Source organism: Sturnus vulgaris, chromosome 1 (genome assembly GCF_052056855.1).
Source record: "Sturnus vulgaris isolate bStuVul1 chromosome 1, bStuVul1.hap1, whole genome shotgun sequence".
In the NCBI taxonomy this organism is placed as follows: domain Eukaryota; kingdom Metazoa; phylum Chordata; class Aves; order Passeriformes; family Sturnidae; genus Sturnus; species Sturnus vulgaris.
In genome coordinates this window covers 58,064,369-58,079,401 of record NC_142243.1, presented here as the reverse complement: position 1 = coordinate 58,079,401, position 15,033 = coordinate 58,064,369, and the positions used below count along the sequence as shown (strand labels likewise).

At 43.3% G+C, this 15,033-nt stretch overlaps 1 protein-coding gene across 4 annotated transcripts in view; it reads right to left on the bottom strand.

Moving 5' to 3' along the window:
* The window catches only part of COA1 (cytochrome c oxidase assembly factor 1), a 52,168-nt gene that overhangs the window by 6,321 nt on the left and 30,814 nt on the right, over positions 1–15,033 (bottom strand). For 3 of the 4 annotated variants that reach the window (XM_014883481.2, XM_088167530.1, XM_088167538.1), the window contains one exon: positions 1,528–1,630. In XM_014883481.2, coding sequence (XP_014738967.1) covers positions 1,528–1,621 — 94 coding nt within the window. In that variant the 5' untranslated portion in view covers positions 1,622–1,630. Of the gene's footprint in view, positions 1–1,527; positions 1,631–1,718; positions 1,847–15,033 lie in introns of those variants that run through there. The other variant, XM_088167543.1, reaches the window with a different exon arrangement.

Sequence of the window (15,033 nt, the reverse complement as noted above, 5' to 3'; positions counted from 1 at the left end):
TGCTGGAGTTGGCCGAGCAGACTGCTTCCATGAGAAGGGTGTGGAGGTAATGCAAGTAAGTAGAAATAGGATTACCTGAGTATTTGTACAAGCTTGCACAGAGACCACGTGCATGCAAACTTCCCTTCAGCCTGCAGGAAGGGAAGGAATCCTCTCCCACCACTATGGAGGCCACTTACTCCTCACTAGTCCATGTATGGGCCAGTTCTGTGCACTGGGCAGAAGGCACTGGGATAGCCCCAGGCATGAGACAAAGGAGCAAGGTTCTAAATGTGGGTCCCATGTCTGCTTAGAGGATAGAGAAGGACAGACTTGGCTGCAGAAAGTGTTCTTTCAGCAGGCTGGCTGAGTTATCAGGCAGCTGCTCAGTGGCCACTGAAATTGCAAGGGAACCAAAAGTAGCCACTTCAGTGTGCCACTTGACTGCACAGCCAAGGCGTGTGGGGAACCAGCCCTAGGGCTTGCTGTGTAGCACAGAGGCTGACTGCTCCATGAGGTTTCTAGATAACAGTGCTGAAGCTGAAAATTAAAAAATGCTAATGTCCTTGTTAAAGTCAGATTCAATATTTTAAAGTGTAAGGATCATATTTCCGTCATGTACTCCAGAGCCTGGGGGCATGAGCTGCCAAAAATTAAAGCCTGCTTTCCAGCCCTGTCTGATTTGTTATTAATATGTGTAAAATGAATGGGAGGTTTCAGAGCTTATCTGAGGGACTGAGAAACAGGCTCAGTTACACTTTATTCTGGCAGCATCCTCTGGTATCAGGGTAGGTGAAAAGCAATAACATTTGATAGCACCAACAAGGGAGAGGCATAGGGCCAATAGGCCTATGGCACCTCCTGAGAGAGAGGCAAAGCTTATTTCTGCTCTGATGCTAAATATCTAAAAGCAGCTTTAGAAAAAATAAACATCTATAATTTGGACTAATAATGTGGATTCTTGGCCAAAGACACATAGCAACTAGATGTCTATAAACAACAACATCACCTGTTTAGCTTTTTTCTTTGCCCTGGTCTTCTCAGGGCTGACTGCTCTTATCTGTACTTCATTCAGGAGAAACTACATCATTTCTTAGCACTTCACAGGTGTGTTGTGTTTAAGGGCCAGCGCCACACAGAGATTTACAGATAAAACTGCTAGACTTTAATGCCTTCTCACAGATGGTCCTCTTTTACTGCCCAGTTACAAAATCTCAGTTAAGAAATGAAACCTGCATTACTGAAGGTGAAGCTTTCACTTCACCATCACCCACAAGAAACCCCCCAAAACCAGACTTTCTTCTGACCACAACAGCCTGCTCCCTATGCAATATGTGCCTCTGGAAATGCCCACAGCAGCACCTGGGAGAGCAAAAGCCCTGGGGATGAAAAAAGTGGAGCCCACAGAGGCAGAACTCAGCAGCCCAGCCACATTTCCCTTAACTTCATCTGCTTTTCACAACTCACATGTTGCTATTTTCACCACTACACAAAAGCCGGTGAAAGGGGCAGAGGAGAAATAAGGTTGCTAACAACATCAAGACTTACTTTGAATAAGATTATACATCACGAAACATCCCGTGCCACTGAACAGTCCCATGAAAACAGCCATTTGCTGCAGTTTTTTTAGAGAAGCTGGCATTTTTCCTCCCTGAAAAGAAAAAAAGACAGTTGCTGTAAAAGAAGAAAGCCAAAAGGTTACTTCCCCCTCCTCCTCTTTCCTAAAAGCCCTTTCCAACCAGGCCTGAATGAAAGCACAGTGCACAGGCATCGAGCTCTTGCTTGCTGGGGCCCCACCGTGCACCCAGAGGGAGGAGTGGTGAGAACAGAGCAAACTGGGAACCCAGCTGGGTTGAATGTGTTTATTCAACTTCTTTTAGTGATGCCACCACTTCACTAATTGCCGAGAAGAAAATGCCCTCCCTGGTGTGGCCAGGGGCCAGTGCCGTGGCATTGTGGCGGGGGCTCCCGGTGCCCGTGTGTTCGCTCACACACTGCGAGCATTCAGGCTCCGGGGGCCGGATTTCTCTCTCGAGTAAACTCGTCTAAAGTAAACACGGATCTGGCCTTGAGTAGTAAGGGACAAAGCCAAGCCAGCACTGTGCCAGCAGAGATAATGGAGCCAGAGTGTGTGTATTCTGTTGTGTCAATTTTTTTCCCAAGCTGTGGATAAACAGGAAGTCTCTGGCAAGCTGTCTTTCTTCCTTCCTGTGCCCCCCACCCCCCGCCCAAACTTGCCCTTTTAATGAGTCACAATTTTGACATTTGAATGCATGACCCAGCAGAATAACAAACACTTCCATAGCTTGGGTAAGAGGGGACTGAAGAGCCTGAGCTAATGCTCCTGCCCACAGCAGGTTAGTAGGAGTCAAGCTGAGTTGTCAGTGGAGGCGTGGCACTTTGCTTCAGGCTGTGGCAAGATGGGACTTGAACAAGCATCTGAATATTGGCTTCTGCTCTTGATTCTCTTGGAGCTGGGATGGAGGAATGGTCTTGACAGCAATTAAAAAAAATAGCAAAAAGCTTTTCTTTTTCAACTGGCACATAGGCATATGAATAACTGGGGGAGCTGTATGGGACTTCCAATCCCAAAGGCTTCACACCCCAGTACTAGTCACACGACGTTGTGGCTTAAGTGCTATGCTCATGGAGAGCTGATTAATAAACCAAGGCCCAAACCAGTTACAGAAATGTGACCCGGGCAAGGCCGTTTGAGCCGTGCTGTGGAAACCAGCTCTAGCATCCCTCAGGTATGTGTTAGTCAGGTATTGCTCACCTGACAACCACAGTTCAGCAAGGGTGGAGAGACAAGTGTCAGAACTTCTTCCCATCGTGGCCGGGTCAGGGTGACATGCACAGCCTCCCTCTGCTCACCACTCTGCTGGCATGGCCTCACACTGACACTTGCATGCTCTTAAACTGAGGGAAACAGACTGCCCAGGGAAGAAGTCACAGCACCAAGCCCGTCTGAGCCCAAGAATAGTATGGACAATGCTCTTGGGCACTTGATGTGATTCTTGGGGTGTTCTATGCAGGGACAGGAATTGGACTCCATGATCCTTGTGGGTCCCTTTCAACTCAGCATATTCTACAATTCTACAAAACTATGAATGCAACTCAGGTATAAATTTCATCTCCTGCCCCGTTGGCACTAGCACTCAGTTGTAATGCATGATATTCCTAGGAATGAATGCTTTCCTTGTTAACTAGTTTCCTTGATTTTTAAGAACCCTTAGTATTTAAGTTTACTATTGAAATAATTTCAGATTTGTGGATGGCTAGTAGTGTTAGCAACCCAGAGAGGCATGTGGATTTTATGCATATTTTATTCCCTAAAATGCCTAAGCTGTGCCATTAGTATAGTCAGCTATCATCTTTCTCACTCCTGATCTGTTTCTCTGATGAGTTTTTTCTTCTTGCTTCCCCTGGGGCACTTGCATAGCATGAGAAGTTACAGCAGAGGAAATGTGCAAGTGTGGTTTTACAGAGAAACAGTGCTAGTCATTTCACAAGGACAGTGAGAACTTCCTGCTCGCCTGCTTGTGTTTGCAACTTTCTTTAAATCCCCGAAAAATTTGATTAATAACCAAGTTTCTTATAAGATATATCTGGTCAGGAGGAGGCTCTGACACCAACACCACATAACAGGGACGGGGGAAAAAAAACCATGGTAAATCTGGAGGGAGGATCAGTTATAACAGTTTGTGACCTGTGGCATTTGTTTTTGCCCCTTTTAAAGTTGTGAGCAGGCAAAATTTGCTTTATGTGATTAAATTCAGGGTAATTGAATGCAAATGTCTGGGGGTGAGGGGTGCTGCTGCCAGTTTGCTGAGTAAGGGTGGGAAGACAGGGAGCTCTTGCACCAGTGAGGTTTTGACTGAGGCTCAGGGGCCTGCCCAGTAAACAGCAGAAATTAGAGGCTCTGCAACTCACTGTCAGTGGGTTTGAGGTTTGTTGAGTCTCACAGTCTGCTCACACCCAGACAAGGGAGATGGAGGGAAAGTAAGAAAAGCTTATTGCTGATCAGTCACATGCTCACACACACTCTCTCAACACCTCTGCTCCAGTGCTGCAGTGTAGAGACGGTGCCATCTGGCAAGGGATCTTGGCAGCTGAGCAGTGGTGATCCCATTAAGTACTGCTGCCTCATGCAGCATGCCTGGCTGCTCCTGAGCTGCTCCCCCTGCCCACAGCTCTCTTCTGCTGCTGCTCCAGCTGAGGCAGAGATGTGGAGAGCTGAGGTGCACCCCAGTTGTGCACCAAGGTCCTCATCACGGTAACAGGTAGAACGTCTCCATTGTTCATTTTCAGTCACAGTTGGAAGCCTGTAGGCTGGACCACCCCATCCCTGTCTAGCCCTTGATGCTCTGGTCCCACTTGTTTCTCAGCTGTTTTCCCAAGCCAGTCCTACAACAGCACATTGTGGGAAAAGGTTCAGAGCTATGCCTTTTAACAAGCTTCTCAAGACTGCAAACCCTCTCATTGATCCCACTATTCCCTGCCAGCCAGCAAAACCAAGGACAGAAGTGTCACAGACCATCACTCTCAGAGGGGCTGCTGCTTCCCTTCCCTGACATCCTGGTTTCTTGTGGAATGGATGCTGGAATATTGCAGTCTTGAGCATCCTTTGGCAAACAGCTGCTAATGACTTCTGAATGGTGACAGTTTGCAGAAGACCAGAATGTAATAAGGATCTGTTGTCTGCAAGGACTTGTCAATCAGATTTCTGCCCTATGGCCAATGGTGTTTGCTGCTCCATTGGTTGCTCTGCCGAAGTGCCATGGGAGTGGCTCACTAAAGAAGGGAAGCAGAGGTGTGCCCAGAGGTGTGTCTCCTGTCCTGAGCCTTTGTGAACATGACATACAGCTTGCGAACTGTAGAGGCTCTCACCAGGAAGGACCAAAATCCCTCCACTTCATTTGCCACAAACTGTAAGTATTTGAGAGAATTTTATAGATACAACATGCAATTGCCTCATAAGGAGGAAGTTCATGCTGCTGTCCGTGGTGATCTCTCCTGAGAACCTGTTGTATCACTAAAAGAGTAGGCAAGTCAATTGGTGGAAAAGACTTTTCCACAGCTGGTAATGAAAAAAACCACAATTTCCAAGCTATGCTGTTCCGCAAAGGTGTCTTTCCCTCCATGCTATTTGCAGTGGTTAGAAAGATTAAGTGGAGATTAGCAGGCACAAAAACACTGAACCCACAGTTACCAAAGGAAGAGACCTTGAATCGTTATAGGCAGTGCTCTCAAAAAATAACTGTTAAAAAGCAGAATACCCTAATAATGCTGACATTCACTTTGTGCCTTGAAAATGGTAGGATATGGAAAAGAAAGCTTGACTTTGAAGCTAAGTGGGACTCAGGCTGTTAACAAGATTTAACAAACTCCCAGAGTCACATGTGAAATGGTGGGTTACTGCAACAGTAAAGGCTGTTTTTAATTAGACTTTGTTTTCTCCACAGAGGATCTTATAAAAATAGGCTGGCTTAAGAGAGTCTCCCTTATTTTGGCAAATTTGGGTTTTCTGTTTTGTTTCTGAAATTTGTGTGGCAGAGGTTGGTGCTGGGCACCTCTACCAAAGGTAGGTATTGGAGAAGAAGGGCATTTTCACCAAGCTAAACATTAATTTTATTTTCCCTGGAACTGAGCAAGGGAGCTGGGGCTGTAGGTTCTATGGGGAAAGCATTTCCTCCTGCTTCTCCTTGTCCTTCTCCTCCTCCTGGTGCAACCAAACTCCACCAGCATCTCCAGCCTCTGGGTGCTACCACAGACCAAACAGCAAACAATAATACTGCTCTGAAACAAGAGAGAAGCAACTTGATCAATGCAAACTCGGTGTGATCCCTGCTGCCTATCTCAATCTGCCTACCCACCTGGTCAGGACAATATAGTGCCAGACCACCAATGCAAACAACTGGGAGCCTTTAAACCACCTTGAACCACTGAGGTGTTGGAATGACACACTAAATAGGTGCAGCAAAAGACTACTATTAAATTAAATTAAATTATATCAATAGACCTGAACATAGACCTGAGCATCTAACTTAAAGGCTGAAATTGCTGCTGACCCTTCTGCAATGGAACTCTCCCTTGGGCTGGTGAGTTTATAATTGGCCCTAGGCACAGCTTTTCAGCAAACCACCCAGGAAGTCTTATAGGAGATGAGGAGAATGTCAGGCAAACCACACATGAGCACACACTTGTATTTCACATTCTTGCTTTCTTGCCCATCCATTGATGTTCTAAGATCCATAAGGCAGGCATCTGGGTGCAAGCCAATTTCTATACTAATAACATGCTAGGACAACATTTTAGACACATCTTTTTGACACTCACTGTCTACAACATCCCTTCATCATCAGCACTCTCATCAAAACCAGAACAGTACAGCAGAAGTCTTCTGACAGGATCTCAGCATATTATTTTCCCCCTTTTTCATGGAAAAAGCCTCAACGTATTATTTACCTCATTTATTGAGAGGTAACAGCACAAACTTTTGACCCTGCCAGCATGTTCAGAAACATCAAAAACTTTGCATGTATAGAATGCCTTCACCAAGACTTCAAAGACTTGTAGTAAAGTTTTCTTAATTCACAGTCAAACCAAAAGTAGGATTAATACTTTTTTCTTCTTTTCCCCCCCTCAGTTGTTCTTCAGACGCACTGAAAGAACATATTCTGGTTTTTACGGAGGTAAAATCTCTTTTTAGACAGCTTTGAAATAGTCCCTTCCAGCACCTCCTTGTGGATCAGTTCCTAGATTTGTGTAGCTGGCCTTGGTGAGAATGCTTTAATGCTTTAATGCTTTTTAACACCACTCTACATATGAGAAAGACTACTGGCAAGAAAGCCAAGAAACAGTATTAAGTTCATTTTCTGCCTTTGATACTAGCTAATTAACAAGGGAAGAGAAAGTAGTCAATAAAGTGATTAAGGACTCTAAACAGCCACCTCACTCTTGTATCACTTTTGCAACACACGCTACAAAGCAGTTGGCCTTCTCAGTTAGCATAAAACTTGAATGGTGCCTTCAAATATCTTAGTTTCATTTCATTTTCCTTCTCTCTTGGGCACTCTTATTTTCATGTTTCTATTCTATTTACAGAGTAGAATTTCTGTTCTGCTGTCACAACTTCCCTTTGTGCTCTTAAGCTGCACCATTTCATCCGGTGGGCTCACCTGCACTGCATTTCTCTTCCTCCTACCCACCAACCTTCACCCCTCTCTGTGCACTCTTCCCTGAAAATATTGCACCCACCACCCTGATGCTGAGCAGACAGAAGCAGTGGGGCCACCACTCCTATTGTCCAAGGAGTCCTGCTGTCTTCTGCTGTCCCTAGGTTTATCCCTCTGTAAATAGAGCCTGTCTTCCTAACTGCATGTAACAAAGGCAGGTGCCAAAATCCTTTATTGGTATTCTCTTAGTTGGAAAGATGCTACAGCCTAGTTTGCTCAGTCTCTTTGAAGGCCAGGCCCATGTGCCAGCAGCTCAACAGGCTGCTCCAGATCTCTCTCTAACACAACTAGAGCTGCCCGTCCTTTGTACTGAAATACAAGGGATATATCGCAAAAACAGGGCACGACCAGGGCGTATTATTAGAGAACCAGGATAATTATACCTACAGTGTGACCCATTTCTGCTGCTATTGGAGGATGGCATTATAGGTTAATGCCTAATAATCTGTCATTAACATCCCTAATTGTATGTTTCTGTAATTGGACACCATGAAGGGGGGAAGAAGGCGTGAATGTTCATCTTTTGCATTTTAGAGATGAATTGCAAAGGATTTAAGAGTAAGAATTCATAAGTAGGGTACATGAAAAAGCTGCATCCAAGGTGCAAGAAAAAAAATCAGTGGTGTTTATGGATTTAACAGCGAGTGGTTTATCTGAGAAAGCTGTGGCACAGCTTCTTGGCTTCCTTGCTTCTGGGAGTGAGGTCATGAGTGCTGCAATCCAAGGTTCAAAAGAATTCCTCTATGCTGTCCCTGCACCTCCCCACAGCCTGCAACACAGGCCAGCTTCCAAATGGGCACATTAAAACAAAAGAATCGTATAAAGAAACAAATAGAGTCCTTTGACTGTCTCGTGCTGTCATGAGAAGAGGGAATAGCATTCTGCACTTAGCAGAAAAGGACTGTGAAGACAGTGAGGTTTTCACAGTGTGATGTGTGTTTCCCATATACAATTGTCTAGAATAGGTTCACTGAACCTGCAAGGTGAAGGAGCAGGGAAGAGTACAAAATCTTTTCTCATGGAAAGAGTTTGCAATTCTTTCTAACTACTTATCTTTCTTGGTAGTTTGTGGGTATTTATCTAAGTCCAATGCACTCATTATGCTGAAGACACTGACAAAATCTCAAAGCCAAAACCAATATCCAATCTAGCTTTAAGTCAACTTACAAAATCCTGAGATGTGTGAAAGAATCAAAATCCACCAGGAATCTGTGATACATTTCTTGGCTAACAGGTTACATTTTACCTTGTAAAAGGAAAAGAAAATGGTCTCAGAAGTTCACAGAAGTACTGCAAACATCATTGGGCTAGGAACTCTATGTGGCTACGTTAAAAATCAGTACTGACCTGGAAGTTTACTGTCTCTAACTCCTATCATATAATCAGATAAGGCTTATACTTGTCTGTAGTCTTTCTGACTTCAATAATATCATCCACATGCATGCATTAAAAAGGCATGCAGTAGACAGTGACCTAAAGGAACTGAATGCCAGAGGATGGCAGTCACAGGGAAAAAGTCAGGAGCATAGCGTAAATCTTATGATGCTTTCTCCCTTGTCTGCCTCTGGAAATGGGGGGGTAAAAGATGTGGTCTGCTCTGCTGTGGTCAGCACAGAGTCTGATTTACAAAGCTTTTAAAAATATCAGTGGTGCTGGGAAGGTCTGCAGTCCTGTGCCCAAACACCTTGCTGATCTAATGCTTTTTATTATATAGTATTACAGGAGGACATACTTTTGGCACTTAACAAACACCCTGCTCCTATTCTTACTTCCTACTGAAAACCAAAACTAAAAAAATGTGACCCTAATTCCTCTCACATGGGGTAAGTTTATTTCAAATGCTCTTTTTTTATACCCTCACAGAAGGGCCCCTCCTTCAGAAAAGAAGGACTCTACCCTCCTGAAAGTCCTGTCCCTTTTAAATATATCAGATCAACACTTACAGCCCAAGACTTTCAAGAAAACTAATTACTTTTGAACATCTTGGACATCTGGATCGGTTCCAGAAGTTGGTCCTTGCCCATATGAGCAGAACTGGTTCAGTATGAGCTAAATTTGTTAACACAAATTAGGATCTGGGGAAGAGCTAACCTCAAAGACTCGTGATTTTTAATAAGCATTGGGGACCAAAATCAGCACAAGACCAACTGGGATTCTGACCTAGAAACATTCTATTAGGAAGAAAAAAAAAGGAAAAAAACAATTATAAGGGGAACCATTAAAAATAAAAGAAAGAAAAGAAGTTCCCATGGTACTTGAAGCTTTCTGTTCAGACAGATCCAGCTTGTTAATTTGTGCACAGAGCTGTGCAAGATGGAGAGTGCAAAAGGGCAAAGGAAGTGATGGAACCTGCCACAGTGCACATGCAGCATCTGGAGTCAGACCTTTAACTTCATCTGAGGAGTAGCTACTGATTTATTCATCCACCCTTGGAAAAAGGAAAAGTTATGCTGGATGCTCGCAAGATAGTTGGACGTGAATCAGATTCCCTTCCAACTATGAGTCAGGACAACAGGAATTTCAGAGAACAGCTGACTGCAATCCATATTTTCCTCCTCAGAATATGTGTGGGAAAGACTAAGGAATAAATGTTTATCTGTTTAATACTTTGAATGTGATTCACTAAATCTTCAGTCCTTCAATAGTTCCTGTTAGGGAAGGCAGGGATTTTTTTTTTTTTCATTTTGCAGAACTGTGGAAGAAAAACACAGAACAACTTCACAGGAAGCAGGTACCAGGTCAGGCACTTCACTCCTAGAAACCTGGGCTGTTTCCTGTGGCCTGCCCATTCCCTCTCTTAGGCTAAAACATGCCAGTCTAGACAGATTCAGCACAATTCCAGGGCTGTTTCCAAACACAAACACACCTTTGGAGATATGGGGACAAGCTTTCCTTTATGGGGCTACAGCACAAGAGTTTGTCCAGCAAAGAAGCATGATAGTCCAAGAGCTGGACAAAAGCACAGACTACACCTTTATGTACTGTTGATGGGTGAGACTTTTCAAAATGTTGTGTGCTTTATGTGTGCTGAATAGATGATACCTTTACAGGATCATTGTCTTCAAAAAGATCTTTGAAAATTCAGCATCTGCTTTATAGCATTTTCAAGGCACATTCTCACTAGTAGCTTTCAAACAGGGCTGCTAACAACATACACTATTTCCTCAGAAAATTGTAATCTTCCAGTACTAGTTTGTGAGGTTTGTTGACTAAACACTAGATTACAGAGGGCTCAATGCAATGAAATTTGACAAATGTAGCATATGTGAGAAACACAGGTGGGCTGTGATCCATTTCTGTTTATGGTTTTTTTCCCATACATGCTACTCAGTTCTGTGGTGGTGGGAATTAGGAAGAATAAAGCATACCATTGCTTTTGTATAATGTTGCTCCTAGGGACTCTGTTTACATAGAAAAAGCCCCTGCTTACAGTTACCTCCAGCCTATCCATGACTTTTTCACTTTGTATGATACCAGCACAAACAAAGCAGAAGACAGAGCTCTCAGGTTTCACAAGCATCCTAGGGACTGACTCACTGTATCACTGTGGCTGAAACTATAAAATTTGGGTGTCTCAATTCACACATGCAAAAATAGGTTTCTAAACACTTCCTGGTTCCTACTTTGCTGGAAGATACTGATATTTAATGGCTGCAAAGTGCTCTGACAGCCTAAGATGTAATTTTACTCAGGCATGCAATTGCCCATGTGCAGTACACACATGTTAAAAGCACGACAATGTGTTCCAGACCAAAAAAAAAAAAAAAAAAAAAAAAGATTTTGCAGTCTGGCATAGGGCATGTTGTGGGACCAGCAGCATAATTATAGCAGCTGCAGTTGGTACTTATTAGAAAATTAAAGAAGCTGTTAACAGGTCATTAATAATCTACCTGGCTTAATAGTATTCAGTCAACAGGCATGAAGGTGAGGGGGTGGAGGAAGAGGTCACACCTTCCTCTAAGCCACTGTAGAAGACCGATACCCTCATTTATCATCACTTTGTAATCTGCTTGTTTACTTCCCTCCTGGTGTCTCTTCCCACTGGCTCTTCTCTCACTGCTGACTCTCACACCAAAGGACTGCAAGGCTCTTGGCCAGGGAAGCCACCTGCAACAGCAGGTCCCAGGGGAAAGCCAGCCCTCTCTGCAGTGTCTCAGCCTGGTAATTGTCTCCCTGCTGTTGCCTGTAAACACCTCTCCTGAGTGTGTTCTCCTACTTTTAAAGACCATTTTGTATGTAAGATATCCCTGTCCATCTACAGCACACTAGAATTTGTTCTCTTCTGTCTTGGTCCTTTCCTCCCTCGTGTAGGCAGATGGCTGGAGGAGGAGGAAAAAGCAACTTGTTCCCTGCTTCTTCAGATAAATACACACTCTCCAGAGCAGACAGATGCCTTACAGGCAGATTCAGGGCATCAATCAATCTTTTGGGTTCAGCTGTAAAGTAGAAAACATTTGCTGGCTCTGGTCTAATGCTTTTTGACATTGTCAGGTCCCCTTCAGTGAACTACTGCCTGGTAACCAACTTGACAGCAAGTCTTGTTCTACATTTATTAATACTGTACATGTTATTTTCAAACTGACAGGTTCCAAGGCCAGGCATCAGCTGTGCTCAGACCCGACTTTAAAAAAAAAAGAATCAGACAATAGCATAGACCTCCTGCTGCTAGTAAATAAATAAATAAATAAAAGCATGCCTACATCATGCTGCTGCCACATGGTTTTATCCTTTCAATCTCAGTTTTGCAGTATTTTTTTCTTTTACTTGGAGTCTTAAAATATGAAGTAACTGTTTCTCTGCACCCTCCTCTTCTTGGCTTCTTTAGGAAACGACTTATGGGGTTTTTTCCCCTAGTCTTATTTTATTCCTTGCTCTCTCATTTGGATGCAAACCTATATTGCAGAAATTTGAATCTACACAAAAGTTAATTAACTTCAGGAACTGTTCTCTCCTCTCCTCTCCTCTCCTCTCCTCTCCTCTCCTCTCCTCTCCTCTCCTCTCCTCTCCTCTCCTCTCCTCTCCTCTCCTCTCCTCTCCTCTCCTCTCCTCTCCTCTCCTCTCCTCTCCTCTCCTCTTTTTACTAAAGCCACTATAATTTTCTATTATTTTTAAAATGTTCACCTTAATGGGTTATGTTTACTTAGTCAATAAGCTGATGATGCCCATGACAGGACCAGAAGTGTTTGGTGAGCAGCAGGGAGGAAAAAAAAATCAATAACTCCAAGCATTTGGCAGCTTTGTGGGCAGGAAATAATTTGTATTCTCTGGTTTAAATTGATGACCTTCTTTTCTTTGCTTTTCCAACAGGAAATTATAAACTCTGTGAACACTATCTGCATTGTGCCTTCTGCAATACACTGGTATATGCTTGAGAAAAACAGTATGTTAACCCCAGCAGTGCTCCTCTGAGCTCCCTGTTAAAGAAACCCAGGAACTTTGGCACAAAGCTTTTCAGCAGGCACTCGTATTTACTAGAAGCAGAATTAATCTAGAGAAAGATGTGAAAAGAGCTCCTCCTCCATCTCCAACAGCACCACTCTATTTGATAATAGTGTTGTCTACTGCAGAGCATGAAAAAAATGCCTTCTTTGTAACTTGCCAAGATGCTGTATTTTCAGACAGAAACTTGCTACTTCTACATTAAAGATGCATTTGCATCTCTGTATCTTGCTTGTCAGAGTTACCTTAATGTGCCAGGTATGATTTGAAAATGCTGCATTTTTCCTTGAATTCAGCATTATAAAGTTCATGGTTTTGAAAGTTTCAGCCTCCTCGGTGCTGTCCTTTTGCAATGTTCATTTAAGGCAGAAAAAGAAATAGCTTCCTTGTCTTACCATGCTCATGGGAAGCTGTACCAGAAAGGTGATGATCCAAGAAAACGATCCAGCATTTAACCTGGCACTAAACTTGCCTTTTAACTTTTTCAGCTGCCCTACACTGCATTAAGTCCATTTCAGATATTTTTTCACATGTAGGAGAGCTGGCTTTCAAGAAGACAAGCTGGTCACAGGAGAGGGAGGAGGTGTGTGACCCTTTTAACTGTGTGAACAGCATGAACTCAATGCAGCTCCAAAGTCTGGCATTCTTGCCTAGGGCCAGAGCTAAGTGTTGCAGCACCAGCAACTGGCACTATAAAGCTCCTGGACCTAAGCACTCCTTGATGTGCTTAGCTTAATTCTGTGCAGGAGAATGATATGGTAAATCAGTCTGGGAAATGTGATTATATTCCAGAAACTACCAAGGTCTCAGTTGTCAGCACTGAAATTAAATGTCATAAAATTCAGGCATCCAGATTTCTCTGCTTTGCTTTTGTATATGACAAGTCCTTTCACAGTAGTTCTCAGCATTCCTCCAGTGCTCCCAAAGCCCCTGGCACAAAGCTGGAGTCATGAGGTGACACTTGATATATATTTATTAGTTACATCACAGTTCCCTCTCTGAAACAAAAAGGATGGGAATATTTCTCAACAGTGACTGAAGTGGAAGTGATACATAATTCTTGCTCTCCTGCTTGGTTTCTATTAATTTGCCAGATGTGAAGTTTCCTATCCTGACCCTACAAGCATTTCACTCCTTCCCACTGCAAACTCTATGTGCTTATTGGAGTCTCTTCCAGATCTCTGGGCTGCTGGAGCACCCTTTGCATTTCTGAAATTTGCTGCTCCTGACTGAAGGGAGCCAACCAAGAAAATGAGCTGCCTCCCTTTCTCACTGACAAGGGACCAAAGCAGCATGACAGTATCACAGCCGGGCTGAGGTCAGAAGGGATCTCTGGAGGTCACTTTGTCCAGTATCCCTGCTCAAATGTGGTTGCCTACAGATGGCTGTCTAGGATGATGTCCAGACAGCTTTTGAGTATCTCCAGGGATGAAGACTCCACAACCTCTCTGGGAAACCTGTGCCAGCTCCTTGTCAACCTCTCAGAGAAAAATCATTTTCCGATGTTCAGACTGCACGTCCTGTGTTTCAGCTTGTGCCCATCACCTCTGCTCCCATCCCTGGACAGAACCTGGCTCCATCTTCTTCACCCATTGACATACAATGATGAGATCATGCTTGCACCTCCTCTACTCTGAATAGTTCCAGAAAGCAGAGGGATAAATCATGGGAAAAATCAGGTAGGTATTGCTCAATTTACTTTCCACTACTGAGATGGTCATAAGAAATGTTCCTTTCTTTTCCTGTTATTTTCCCACTTTCCCTTTTTTCCTCATGCATACATCTTCTAAATGTCATGCTGTCACCTTTTTACATTGAATACCATGTAGCTGGAATCTTTTTATATCACAGCAAGAAATGTTTAATCTGGAAAGGCATGCAAATAGAATAGCTCATATGAGAAATATGAACTGGTTTGGCTAGTTTTAGTCTTTGGACTGATTTATGATTGATTTATGCTTCCATGTGAATAAAACATAATCAGAAACTGTGGAGTGATACTACTGTATATACAAAGAGGAGAACTGCTGTCTCCCGTTACTCATGGGAACGTATAGGCCACAATCTAATTTTTAGAGGTTGTGAAAGGTGTGCTAAGTGACTAATTCATTTCACTAATATCTGACAAGCCACTTTCATAATGGGAAAAATTACCTTCCTAGATAATTTAGTTTTTAACAACTTATCATAGTTGTTATTCTCCGAAGGGTGCATATTTTCCTCTATGCAAAAAACCGGCATGGAATAAAAATGCTGATAGACTAAAAACCTGTGTTTAACTTTAAAACAGAAGTTTGTGGGTTAAAGGTTTTTTAATATGTGTAAACCTTGGTCTTTGAGATTTTTGCTCAGAAGATAACCACGTGTTTGATGTGGT